This window comes from Ammospiza nelsoni, chromosome 7 (genome assembly GCF_027579445.1).
Source record: "Ammospiza nelsoni isolate bAmmNel1 chromosome 7, bAmmNel1.pri, whole genome shotgun sequence".
In the NCBI taxonomy this organism is placed as follows: domain Eukaryota; kingdom Metazoa; phylum Chordata; class Aves; order Passeriformes; family Passerellidae; genus Ammospiza; species Ammospiza nelsoni.
The window spans coordinates 10,368,200-10,382,198 of record NC_080639.1 but is presented as its reverse complement, the minus strand read 5'-3'; the positions used below and the strand labels follow the sequence as shown (position 1 = coordinate 10,382,198).

General features: G+C 44.3%; 1 protein-coding gene across 1 annotated transcript in view; it reads left to right on the top strand.

Moving 5' to 3' along the window:
• Positions 1-13,720, top strand: part of TMEFF2 (transmembrane protein with EGF like and two follistatin like domains 2) — a 125,059-nt gene extending 111,339 nt beyond the window's left edge. The window contains exons 8-11 of the mRNA XM_059475821.1: positions 5,570-5,693; positions 7,196-7,354; positions 12,040-12,126; positions 12,530-13,720. Of these exons, the coding sequence (XP_059331804.1) occupies positions 5,570-5,693; positions 7,196-7,354; positions 12,040-12,126; positions 12,530-12,626 (467 nt within the window). The 3' untranslated portion in view covers positions 12,627-13,720. The remainder of the gene's footprint in view (positions 1-5,569; positions 5,694-7,195; positions 7,355-12,039; positions 12,127-12,529) is intronic.
• The last annotated feature ends 279 nt before the right edge of the window (positions 13,721-13,999 follow it).

Genomic DNA, 13,999 nt, shown 5'->3' with positions numbered 1-13,999 from the left:
AGTGGCTGCAGGAGGAATTTAGGCTCAGGCTGCAACATAGTGGTGCCAGACATCTTCAGCTGACATTTGGTGTCTCATTTTCCTCTTGCTCTCAGGGAGAGTGGGCTGGTGAGCTCCCTCTTGAGCAGCAGCAAGCACTTCCTTCGGAATTCTCACTCAACGCCCACCCAAACAGTGATTTTCAGGCGACTTGCTTGCACACATTTCCTTCATTGTGAAGAGGCGCTCTGGAATTGTAAAGGCAGGTTTCAGGAGAAGGGAAGGTGAGGGGTGAAGGTGCCCCCTGGGCTGGCCCTGAGCAGCTGGCAGAGTGCAGGTTTGCCAAGGACAACGTGCCTTGGAGCTGGTCAGCCAAGACCCAGGAGAAAGCTCTGTTCTTTCATCAGAGCTGGCTCTGAGCTGGGATTTTTCATGGCAGAAATGAAAGCCTGCCTAAGGACTTCATCCCCAAGCTGCTGTGGGATCTCACTTCCTGTTGGATGCTATTGAAGTACCAGCAAACCTGCTAAAGCAATTCTGCGCTTTCAGAGGGAGCAGCACCGTTACCATCCTTCTCCTGGACCTCTGAACCATTCCTGCAGATGTTCCTGGCCTGAGAAAGTTCCCTTTAACATCCAAAGAGCAGCAGTTGCTGACTCTGTGAAGACTGAAGATGAGTAACATAAATATGCCTAGGCTCATCCACAGGTTCAGATTCTCACCTGTAGTCAATCACCTGCAGCTCTTTCCCAAAATTCAGAGCATCCCTGCCTTTGCTCCACAGGTGGATATTGTCTGCATGTTTGTTTTCATTTCAAACAAGAATTGCACACAAAGTCTCTTTCATGCAGAGCAGAAGAGCTTTCTTAAGAGGGTTCCCAGTGCTGTGCTCTGCAGCATCTCTTTGGGACCTGCCAGGCAGGTATGAGGGGAATATGCTTCCAAAAGAGGTTGAGAATGTTAAAGGCATACATTTGACCCAAAAATCCCTTTTTCCCTTCATGTGTCCTCTGATAATGTGGTGATGTGTAAGGAGTCACTACTTCAATATCAGCAAGAGCTTCCGTCTGCAAATTTGACCGACCTCAGCAGTATTAAAAGATTAAATTATTATGTAAGTCAATTCTCCTTAACCACTTTTTCCAAGGAGATAGGTGTCAAAATAGCTTCTGCTGCACATCGTTCACTGTCTCATCCCTTTCTTGATTAAATATATGTGTCTGTATGTATTTTAAGGCCTTCCCTTGGTCCAGGGATGACTGTACACTAGGTGTTAATATTGTATGTGAGCCAATATTTTCTCATATGGGCATATTATTTCCAAAGCTCCAACATTACCTCCTGTACATCAGCCAAAGTGCTAACATCAGAATTTATGGGCTGTGTATATTCTACTTTGCTTGCTTGAAATCACCTAGAAAGTCTCACTGATTCACACATGAAGAATGACAGATTTATCAGCCCTGCAGAACTAATTGTTAAGTGCCTGGCAGTCAGTTCTTGGATACAAGAATCCTATTTTTGCCTAGATTTTTATTTTAATTTCTCTAAAGTGGATTGTAGGACCTTGTGTCTGGAAAGAATTTTCTGGGCACTCCAGACAGTACTTCATATAATCCTCATCAAGGGCACTAATGGATTTATTCCTTTGTCAGCAGCACCAGTGCACATGTTTGGTTGTGGAACAGAAGGTCCATGCTAGCTCAGATGGGAGCTGGGGACCATTGAGGGCTGCCCAGAGAAGAGTCTGGCTGCCTGGTTTTCACCACTTGCAGAGTCACATCCTACCACCAGGCAGGCTGCTCCAGCTTTTGAATTTCAGCTTTCACTGAAATAGATACCTGGGAATCTGAGTGGTGTACATCCAACTTCCAAAGACTGAAGGAAAGCCATATAGCAAAACCAGAAATTAAAATTAAAATGATACAAAATATATTGGAAATCATTCTTCTGCGCCGTCTTGATGAAAGACAGGAACAGGCACAGATATTAAGGAATTTAGACAAGATAGCTTTAAATAATTTATTGAACATTTCAGAAGACAATCCATCAGGGAAAGCAAGATCACTGAGTGGGTGGTCAGCCACACTGGGTATCTTTTTAAGATCCAGTTTATCCCAGAGAAATAGCTCATCATCTCAGCATCTCCCTGCCATCCAGAGAGGTTGGAGAGCAAGGGTTCAGCTGGGACACTTCTCCAGTGAGAGATGATAAGCTGTTTGAAGCTACACACAGTAGCATCTGGCCCACATGCACTTAAAAATAACGTGTTTTGACTAGTGTGTCTTATTTGATAGGCTATCATGTCATGTGCTGGCACTAACAAGGGATGGGAACAATATGAAATGTCATGTTAGGCTAAAGATGAAAAAAATTCTGCAGAAATGCAAAAGATGTTGGCTTCATCAGAGTGACTTTTTCCATCACAAAAGTGCTTCAAGAAAAAGATTCTTGAGTACAATTGATCTGGAGGGGGAGGATGTATTTCTTTTTTGAAATAAAAAGGACTAGCATTTTGAGAAATGTGCCAGGAATTTCTTTTGTCCAGAGATAGGAGAGAGTGATCCAGTCAGTCCAATCTTTGCAGCTGGCTTCTGCCTCAAATCCTGTCCATCACAAAAAGGTACAAGTCTGTCCTTCTGCCACAAATAAAACTTGCCCACGTTGTTGCCAATAACAATGCAGCAAATGTAGTGTGTGAAGAGGAGCTACTGAATTTAACTTTACTGAAACCTGAGTAACTTTGAAATTGGTCTGTGTTACTGCTTTATGCATACAGATCTGCTGTGCTTGGAAAAAAAAGTGGGTTTGTATTTAGCTTAGCTCTTTGTAGGTGTGAGGTTGGGATGGTAGAGGGGCTCCTTATTGTAGTGATACTGTACAAATTGCATCCAATACTGAATTTATAAATAATCCAAAGGTTTTCTGTCTGGAAGTCTTAATTCCTTTCATTTAGGTTTAATTTTTTTAAATATGTACAGTTTTTGTTTGCTTCATAACCTCAGCATTGTTTTTATTTATATCCTGTCTTTTTAGAATCAGTTTATAGTTCTTGTTCATGGTGATGTAAACCCTGTGATGCCTTCATAAGAATTAGTATCTCATCAACAGCTGGATTGCTGAAAAGTGCTCAGGTCCTCCCAGAAATAGGAGCAGTCAGTTTTAACATGAAGGGACTTTTAGAGCATGCCTGGGTGTTTGGGTCTCTACACTGGCTCGAAAAAGATGGATTTTATAGTGAGAAAAATAACCTGTTTTGAGGCAGGAAAATTCTCAGTCTGAACGAAATGATGTTTTTATTGTGGTCTGTATGTCAAGTAAACTAAAAATGTGGTTTTTCCGCCTCTCTGCCTTTATATAAATCCCTGACTCTGTTGGAGGAGTCATCAGTCAAAATGAGATATAGATAATTTGTGTCTAAGTTTTGTGGGCTCTTCTGAGACAGGTGACAAGTGTTCCTGTATGAAGTGTTTACCCTATGAAGTGTTTATCCTACAAATGCTAGCAAAGCTTGAGCCATCTCATTTTAGATTCAGTAAAGCATTTTCCATCACAACATTATGTTTAGAGGTGCAATTACAAGTTCTGCATGATCCTGGATTTACTTTAAAGTGTGCTAAAGACCTTGTTAAAGAAAACAACATGTGGATTTCTGCCCTCATGATTGCCAGCCCTACAGCCTACACACAGTGAGGGCATCTGCACGTCCACATAGGTCCTGGTCCCCCTTTCAAGTCTGTCCTGAAAGTTAAAATTTCCTCCCATCTTGGAGTGAGCTTTTAAAAACAAAAATTAAACCAAAGGATTTCATACCATTTTAATCACACTGCTGGCTGATCTGAGAGAGGAGGGATTCGTGCACTGAGTGGGGGTGCACAGACATGGCAGAGGTACCTCAATACCTGAGAAGGAACAATCAGAGATACACACAAATGTGCATGTGCACACAGAGCAGTCTCCTTCAGAGAGGAAGCAAACTTCCTCTAGTAATGGAGGATTTGAAGGAAATGGCATTATGTTTTCCACCATGGAAAATAAAAGTGTATTAATAAGGATCCCATAGTTCATGCTGCAGTTTCCTGGACAGAAATAGATTGAATGTGGGCCATTAGCAGAGGTCAAGCACACCCAGAACCCAACAGGCACAGTGCATAAGTGATCATTACATGGGTAAGGAGTCCCACAAGCCCTGAGCACATTGAGATCTCTGTGTGTGCCATGGGCAAGTCCCTTGATAGCTGACACATCACACACATTTATTCTGTCTGGGGGGATTTCCAGGACAGATTTGGGCTTGTGTTCAGCATATGTGCATTTGAAGAGATGCACTTATGGTCCAGAGTACAGAGGTCCTGAAAATCCTAAGGATGAGAGAGAAGCTAATGCTGTCAGCAGGGACACAGAGGTTGCCTGTCATTCGCATTTGCTGGGAGCTGCTCCTTGCCTGTTTCCACATAAGGACAATATAACCAACTTTATTTGTGCAAGTGGTTAGAGACTCTTACAACTCTCCTTGGACAGCAGCAACAGAAAAGAAATTCATTATGAAAATCTGGATCCTGGATCTGCTGCACACACTTTTCCCAGAGGTGGGATAATACCTAAGCATGCCTGCTGCTGGCATGACTGGCTTGGAGGCAGAACACAAATTGCAATTGTTTTATAACACTCAGGGACTTCCTTTGGAAGATAAAAAGGCTTCAACTTATTTGCGTGCAAGCTACATTTCCTCAGACATCCATCATGAGATTTATTCTTCTGTTTTTAATTAATCATGGCTAGAAGACACTATCACAGAAAAAGGAATGCTAGCATTGGTTAAATGGAAGAATTTGGCAAAGTTACCCAGATTAGTTAATACCTTGGTGGCCCACAAAATTCATGTGAGTTCATGGTGGTGACACTCTGTGTTCCAGCCTGTGAAGTTGAGCCCATACTTGCTTCAAAACTAAATGAAGCCTTCATTTTCCTGGCTGCATGAAGGGATTTCCCAGGATTTGCAGTCTCAGTGACTCTTTAAGTGCTGCAGAAGTAGGCTCAGAATATCAGAGTAGTTTAAAGTGCTGGATGCTGTGGGATGTGGAGGAGGCCACTGGGCTTTAGGGCATGGGTGTGCAGCACTGATGATAAACTTCAGCTCTGGACTCTTGCTCTGCTTCAGCCATAAAATGGTCTTTCTGTACATGTTCTCTGGAATTAAGAAATGTATAATGTGTATTACATGCAAATGTCCAGATTCTCTTTCCCAACCTTGTCTCGGTTTGAGGAGACAGTCTATAAAGTAAAACAGAAATAATCAGGTATTTTGCATGTGCTATTCTGTCATCAGATTTTGAATAGTCACGTTATTTTCTCAGGTGTCTCATTTGCTTTAACTTAACAGGAATTAGAAAGGAGTGAGATAAACCCTTGCAAATCTCACCAACCTGTTTGAAGGGGCAAACCCTTGCTCTTGCTTTGTGTGAACAACATCTTTCACATCTTGCTCTCTTTTTATTTCTTTTCCTTCCTCTCATATGTTGAGTTCTTTCCATCACTTCACCTTATCCTACATGGCCAGGTTAACTTTCTCCTTCACCTGTGTTCACAGAGAATGCAAATAAACTGGAAGAAAGTGCAAGAGGGATCTACATCCCTTGTCCAGAGCATTACAATGGATTCTGCATGCATGGCAAGTGCGAGCACTCCACAAACATGCTGGAACCGTCCTGCAGGTAACCCTTCTCCTACCAGCAAGGGAAGGCTACAGACATGGAAATACTGATTTACAGAAACACTTAATCTGGATCAGCTATGGAAAATAATAGCAACCATGGCCCTTTGTGCTACAAAATCCATCAGACTTAAATTATTCAACAAAGTCCCAAAAGTGTATTGAGTTATGAACAATGTTAATTGACTGTAAAGCCATCTAGTAACCTTCAGTTATATTTAGATGTGTTTTTAACAGCCCTTCACAGAGCACTCAGACCTCACGAGGCCCTCCTGAGCCTGAGGGAGAGGAATGCCACCAGTGTGTGTCCCTGCTGGGGCAGGAGTGGTGCTCGTGGGGCAGCTGGCTTCAGCAGGAGGGGATTTTGGAGGAGGTTTGGGCAGGGAGGAGGAATATAGTGAAAGCACTGTGGTGCTCCTGCAGTGAATGCCTCCCTGCACAGGGGCAGATATTGCTTCTCAAGTGCACCCAGTGGCCAGGTGGCTGGAAAAGGACTGTTACACATGAAGCACCATTTTCCTGGGACACTGGAATGGGAGCACAAAGATACACACCAGACTCTCCCTGGGGCAGAACCTCAAACCAGCTTCTCCCAGCTCACACAAACAGCCAGGACACATTTTGCTCTTTGCAGCTTCTGCGTTTTAGGTGCTCCATTCAGCTGAAAAATGTCATTTCCTCAAGGTGCTGGCAACTGTGGGAATGCAGGGGAGGAAAAGCAAGGAAGCACAAGGCTTAACCCATCAGGGTTAGTGCTCCACTAACACACCTGAGAGGAGCCCAAGCCATCTGTCTCAGTCCCTGACAGTTGCTGCTGCCATTGACCTGGATTTTCACATCTTGCTTGGGCAATTAAGGGGAAACAGGGCAAGAGCTCGAACTGTAAAAGCAAAATCACAGAGCAGAGTGGAGATGTCAGGCTGCAGGAGGGGAGCTGGTGAGCAGTGCAGCAGGCAGCATCGGGGTGGATGGCTGCAGCATCAATAAAGGGGTTTTTTATAGCAACCAGACGAAATGTAAATGATGTATCCACTTTCAGGAACATATAATCACATTTCATATGGAGCCTGGATGATTGCTTATCACCTCCTTAGGGGTAATCTGCATAAGGAACCACAGCTCGATGGCTTTTCACCCTCCCCCATCTCCCCAAAGAAAAGGAGAAATCTAAAGTATGTTGTGCAAGGAACTAAATGGGTTCTCATCACAACGTGCAAGTAGTTCCACTTGAAGCCAGTTATGTCTTGGTCCCCTGGGCCCCTCCTGGCACTCTCACAGTGTTGTTCACTCTCACAGACCTTGGTGACACTGAGGACCACAAGTCTTCCCTCTGAGAGGTTGAGCACTCACTGATACTCTCTCTGTGGGAGTCCATTCTGCAAAAAAAAAAACCCAACATATAAGCTTATGCTTCAGCCACTGATTTTTTTTTTCCACATACAATTTTTCCAGTATTCTTTGAAAGCAGCAGGTATAATGAGGAACAAATATGTTTTATTTCAGATGCGATGCCGGCTATACTGGACAACACTGTGAAAAAAAGGACTACAGCGTTTTATATGTGGTTCCAGGTCCAGTACGATTTCAGTATGTCTTAATAGCAGCTGTGATTGGAACCATCCAGATTGCTATCATCTGTGTTGTAGTCCTTTGTATTACAAGGTCAGTATCTCCAGTATTTTACAGTAGAAAGAGAAAATATATTTGTTTTTCCTGCAATGTGCGCTGATTATACTGATTTCTGCAGTGACACTACTGATAAATGCTATTTAATTCACCAACAAACAGAAGATATCATCTGGTCCAGCCAGCAAATGCTCCTTCATTATTATGACTGATTTTTTACTTCCATCTTAATCAAACTTAGGTAGCAATGGTGCCTACAGCAAGTGAAGTTTTCTATTTTGTATTCAGATGCTTGGACAAATATTGTTCATACAAACAGGGGAAATATAAATACAGCAGCTGGATCAACACTTAATAAAACTAATCATATCTCCATCTGGTTTCCTTAAGGGCCCATTCCCTTAGTCCTAATCAGGCAAAGCATACAGACTTTTAAGCCTGTTTGCAGCCCCACTGATTAAATGATTTCATTAGGCTTGAGTGCATGTTCAAAGGCACTGCACATGTTCTAGGGTCTTCCATATATGATGTACTCAGGGTTTTTCTTTAGTGAGGAGCAGAGGGTTGTGTGAATGGAAAAAGCCCCAGGGTAGTTCAGAATGAGAGGGGTAAATGCAATCCTCCCCTCCATGTGCTGCTCTACTCCCCCACTCGACTGTGTTACTGTCTCTGGGAGGGCTTGGGGTAAGTTCTGAAGGTCAAACATCTACAGGCTTCTCCTAGAAATCACAAGGTTAAAGTAATTCAGCTAGCAGCACTGATAAATTCCCTCTTTTAAAAGTTATTTTCTTTTTAAAATTAAAAAAAAATGTCAGATATCATACCTCCATATATAATAAAATCTCTATTTCAGTCCCCATGTTGCACTACCTGGCTGGAAGACAAGTGTAGAGCATTTGTTCCAAGAAAAGAATAAAAAAAAATTCATAAATCCTTCTCTGGCCTAAAGGCACAAAACAAAACCTTTTTTAGACAGAGTTCATCACCTGAATGGCAACTACCAAATGAGGCAGTAGATTACAGGAGGTGGTGTTCACAGAGGTAATTCAAACAACCAAAAATACAGCATGTAGTGAGAGAAAGAAAGTAGTGTATTAACTGATAATGGAATAAATGTGTATTGTTTTGTCAAGTGAGTCTAGTTTTGTCACCTTGATGCAGTGAGCAAAGTACTTCATATTGAAGAATGAAGACAGGGAGCTCTGAGTGATCTGGTACTGTAATGCAAATTATCTGTCACACTGTTTTCATACAGAGACAGTACCTTTCCCCCCACATTTTGTAACCAAGTCAATTTATGATCTTTTGACTCTTTTCTGTAATGCATGTAATTACTGCAGAGCATGCTCCATCCCAGCATAATGATTTGAGATACATTTGCAGAACTGTGCTCTTAAGTGGCCTAAGAGAAATGCACGTGACAAGAGAGCGTTGTGGCAGCATATGCATGAGCAATTGAGTTTTTGAAGTTCTCTGCTTTGGAGAACCTGACTGCACTGGTTTGAACTCCACACCCTGAATTCTTGAAAGTATTGAAACCACCTTGCCAGGCTCCTGGGAGAAAGAAGGGAAACTTCACTCAGAGGGCATTGCAGCCAAATTCTTTGCTGCTCATTTCAGTGCAACTTCCGCTAATTAATTAACAAGCAAGTTTGGTGCACTGCATCCATGTGAGCCTCTCCAAACTACCACTGTAATCTCCCAGCTATCATTACTGGTGTTGCTCTTAAAATTTTACCTGTACAGTGGTGCAAATCTCTGGGGGTGTCCTCCGTTGCTGGAAGGCTCTCAGCAAGTCCTGGCTATTTTTGGGGCTATTGTTGCACAGACACTTTAATCTGAATAAACAGGATGCTGACAGCTGAGGTTTGCCCCTGCCCCTTCCTCTGCCTCCTGGGCACTTGGCCCTCCAAGTTGGCACCATCACCATTTCTGTAGCCACACAACCAGCAGAGTCAGAGGATGCACTCAGCTGAAAATGCAACCACAGAAGTGATGATGACTGGGGTTAAAGTGACTTGGTGCTTGGCTACTCATCACTAGTGCCAGCAGTGGGAATAAGTTTCTGAAGTGGAAGAGTAGGGAACTAAAGGCCAAGAAGCACAGCAAGGCACAGTCTGCCCAAGGACTTTTAGCTTAGAGATAAAGCAAAATAAGAAGCAGTGATTAAAGTGAAGGAGGATGGCAAATAATATAGGTATGGCCTAGTGTCATAATGATTCTCAGCAGTTTTCTTTACAGCTTTGCATTTTTAGTGCTTCCCTAATGTTTAGTCACAGCAGCTTATTTATGTGAAGAAATAACTTGATTAAAAATGAATGCATAACGTGTTTTACCTGCTATGAATCACATTGTGAGTAACTCGAGCTCGGGAGCAAAGCTTCAGTGGCGGGAGGGAGGGCAGCCTGTGCTCCAGTACTTGGTTTACATCGATGGAACTGCTGTGCTCATAAATGAATGTACCCCCCACACAGTGCACTACAAAGGACTTTTGATTAAAGAGTTAAGAACCAAGGAAAACCTATCACTTGGTTTTAGCAGATGATTAAGTCTCAAAAGCGGGTTAAACACCAGTGTTCCCCTTAAGGACCCCTGCTGCACTTCAGACACAACCCACCTGTAAATGCTGTAGCATTGTGTGGAAGCAGCCTGGGGCCTTCCCAAGCTCCCAGCCATGGGTAATGCACAATTGAAACATGGGCATTTTTGGTTCAAAGATGCTTTTTCATCATCTTAATTGGAGTAATCTCTACATTTGAATTGATTTCTCTCGAGCTTGAAGCAACGATATAGATACTGTCAGTGTTGGTTTGGGGAAAGTGCCCATGAGATGTTCATCTCCTTGCTTCTAGCTGGAGCAGTTGGTATCCACCATGCACAGCTGCATCCCCTGGGATTGCTGGCCATCCTCATCATCCCCCAGCCACCTGGCCACTCCACATTTCATAGAAAATCAGTCTGGTTGTGCCCACTGTGCCCTGGTTCCCTAACCCTACATTAAATGGCAGAGTTCTGGGGCAAAGCAGGGCTGTAAATCCAGATGCTGGGGGCTCAGGGAGGAGCCCTGGGTGCTGTTGGGGCTGTCTCAGCCCATGCAAGTGTCCCTGCAGAGCCCCAGGAGGCCTGGCTGTGCGGGCTGGGCAGGAGGGGCTGCGCAGGGACAGTGGCCAGGGGATGCTCAGGGAGCCAGCCTGTGCTTGCCAACAGCAGCTCCCTGCCTCACTCCCAAAGGCTGATGGCCTTTCCAGGGAGCTCACAGTGAATAATGAGTTTGTCATGAGATCCCAGACCGGCTGAAGTCTGCCTCAGTTCCGTAATGAAAGCTCTGCCCTGACCCCCGAGAGCGCAGGAGAGGCAGCCTGGTTTTTCCTGGAGCAATGAGAGCAGCCTACTTCACTGCTTCCCAGGAAGGAACCAGGCAAAATATAGCCCACAGCCATACAGCTTCTCATGAGGGGGTGGTCCTGGTGGCTTAAAAGTGAAGCAAGTCGGGACAGTCTGACCCATATTTTGCTAGACACTTACATAATTGTATTCCAGCATTTTTAAAAATGTTTCCTAAGTTCTTATGCTCCTGTTTAGCCTTTCAGTTGACGTCACAAAACTATAACATCATTCCATTCAACACGGGGGAAAAAATGACCTTTTTTATTTCTGTTCTGCTCTTAGTTATTGTCACAGAGCTGCAGGCAAGTGCTTTAAGCTCTCACTGCACTGAGGTGGGCTCTCCCAAGTGCATAACCCATAGGGTTTTACCTAATGCTGCTGAAAGCCCTCCTATAACAGAAGAACAAGTCAGCCCCATACAAAGAGAATTTTTTTCCATGCCAGTGTCATCTGGAGTCTTGTGGGGCCTCTTCTCGTGGCACCCCAAGAGTGTTTCAGTCTCTGTTGTGCAGCTGCCCACAGTTTTTACCATAACCACCTTTGGCTTTCAGCTGATTAGAACATCCTGCGGCCTCCACCTGGGATTAAACTTCTCCATGCTTTCTGCCTGAGGGTGCCTTTCCATGAGAGAAAACCAGAAACACACCACTGGCTTTCCATTAGGGAGAAATGTAGCATCCCCACAGCAGGTGAAAGGTTGAAACATGCCCTTGCTGAGGAACACTGGAGGTCCTGAGACACGAGGGGTTTGCCTCTGCAGCTGTCCAAAGGAATTTCAGACTTGGGGCTTTCCAGCACAAGTGCTTTCCACAGCAAGCCAAGCAGCCGTGGCACAGTGCAGGCACCTGTAAGTGCAGTGGCTGTTGGCTCATGGGCTGAGCATGGAGCATTGCCAGGGACACTCAGGGGTCTGCTTGGAAAGGCAGGCCCTGCAGCCACTGTGTAGGCACTTCACAGACCTGGGATGCTGGCCAGGTGAGCATGGGACCATCTTTGCCATGGACCCATGGACCATGGATCTTCCATCTGCACCTCGCCCAAAATAAACCCATTATTTAAAGCCGAACAACGCGGTACTCTTGGGATCATTGCAATGCAGCAGGAGTGTCCAGGGTTCAGGAATCCAAACATCTCCCTCGCCATAATTTTGTTCACAGTATGTGTTTGGGGGTTGAGGTGGGGGTTTTTTGTGGCAGCTGGTTTCATTTCACTGAGGAGGAAGCACATTGAGGGCTAGAGGATGCCGCTCTCGCCCTCGCGTCCCTGCTGCCCCCGCCACCTCCGGAGCAGATGTGTTGCTAAGAGCTGTGTATTCTCACAACTCTCTTTTCCAGGAAATGTCCCAGGAGCAACAGAATCCACAGACAGAAGCAAAACACAGGGCACTACAGTTCAGACAACACAACAAGAGCATCGACAAGGTTAATTTAAAGAGCGCATGTTTCCACAATGGCAAAACTAACTGCAGAGAGCTTGGACTACAAAATACAGTATTATAGACAAAAGATTAAGACAAGATCTACACATGTTGCCTTGCATTTGTGGTAATCTACACCAATGAGAACATGTACTACAGCTATATTTGATTATGTATGGATATATTTGAAATAGTATACATTGTCTTGATGTTTTTCTGTAATGTAAATAAACTATTTATATCACACAATATAGTTTTTTCTTTTTCATGTATTTGTTATATATAATAAATACTCAGTGATGAGAAAAAAAATTGCCTTTCTTAAATTTGCTGTATCTCATAGCTGTGTATAGTCTTGGGATATTGTGTATGGACACTAACAAGTCTCTTTTTTTTTCTTTTTCCAGTTCTAGTGGCAATTTTGAGTCTACTGAACTCAGTAGTAGGGTTTTGAGTTGGTCCAAGATCAGCGACAATTATGGATGTGGGAAAGGTGAAGAATAATTTAACCTACATTGAGGAGGGATAAAATATTTCAGATCCGGAGTCAACTACATTTCATCAGCCTTCTTCTCCCATGCCATCTATCTTTACTCTCCCATAGCTTAGGAAGTCTTTGCCTTCTAAATTAAATCCTAACCGAAGGGGAAATGGAAATTCTCGGTAACCGCAATGAGAGTGTCGGGGGTAACGTTTCCATTTGGGATGGAATTAGGTGTCTGTCAAGGTGAACCCACAAGAACACTTGGCAGAATCTCCAGCTCTGGTCACTGGAGTGAGTGAAAATTGCTTCTCACTCTTGATTGAAAATTATTAGGTTAAAAAAGTTAATAACATAATAACAGCTGAAATGCCAGTCCCATTTGCACCTCGTGAACATGCAGACATAATTTATTTTTTCAAAGAGAAGGTGAAAAACACTCAGAAAATACCTTATGAATAACTTTATGGGTGACCCTACTCCATTAAATGTAATGAACCCAAATGTTGGCTATACCTCAGGAAAATAAGGGCATGTGTTTTGCCACATCCACATGATGGACAAGATGCAAAGTTATTTCTGTGATAGCTGAAAGTCTCCAAAGCACATCCTTTCCAGAAGGTAATTCTGCTCTGGTTTGTGCTGTGAATTTTGAATACAGCAGAGTGAGACTGCAGGGCAGAGTGGGGTAACATCACTGCTGCTGGATAACATCCCCTGCACTGAGTGCCTGAGCTGAGTAGCAGAACTGAGCTAAAGAGCCCTGTAAGAGCAGTCACTGTGCTGCTCCTCTCCAGAGAGACTTTGCCCAGGCAGAACATGCCCAAGACAAGAGTTAGGAGTATTTCTCAGTGCCATCACCACGTCAGAGTCAGACCTGGGCTTACCAGGGATGATGTCTCATGAGTGTGTTTCCATTTCCTGCTTCAGCATCCATCTGGTCACTCACAGCAGCCACGACCAAGCCCAGCAGTGACAGCCCACCCGGCCTGGCCGTCACACATGGGTGCAGCAGTACTGCTCCTCTAACATGACTTTGGTCTTCCCCTCCCTACCCCAGCCTGCTTTAAAGTGAATCCATTGCATGATGTTCACACAGTCTCAGTTTTTGTCTTGTTCTGGGTTTCTTGGCTTTTTAAAGGTAATAAAAGGTGATTGGCAAGAGATGCCTCCAGACACCTGGTCTGTGCTGATTGATGGGAGTGGGAGCGGTGCTTGCACAGGCAGAGGGGCAGAGGATGGCACAGGGCAGCTCTTTGGCACTGGGGTGCTGGCCCTGCAGGGACCTCCTGCTCCCTGGAACTGTAGGCTGGGCCAAGGCAGAAGGAGAGGGGGCCATGCAGCCACCCCCGGCTCCTCAGCCCTCAGCCCAGCTCCAATACTGGATCCTTGTTTT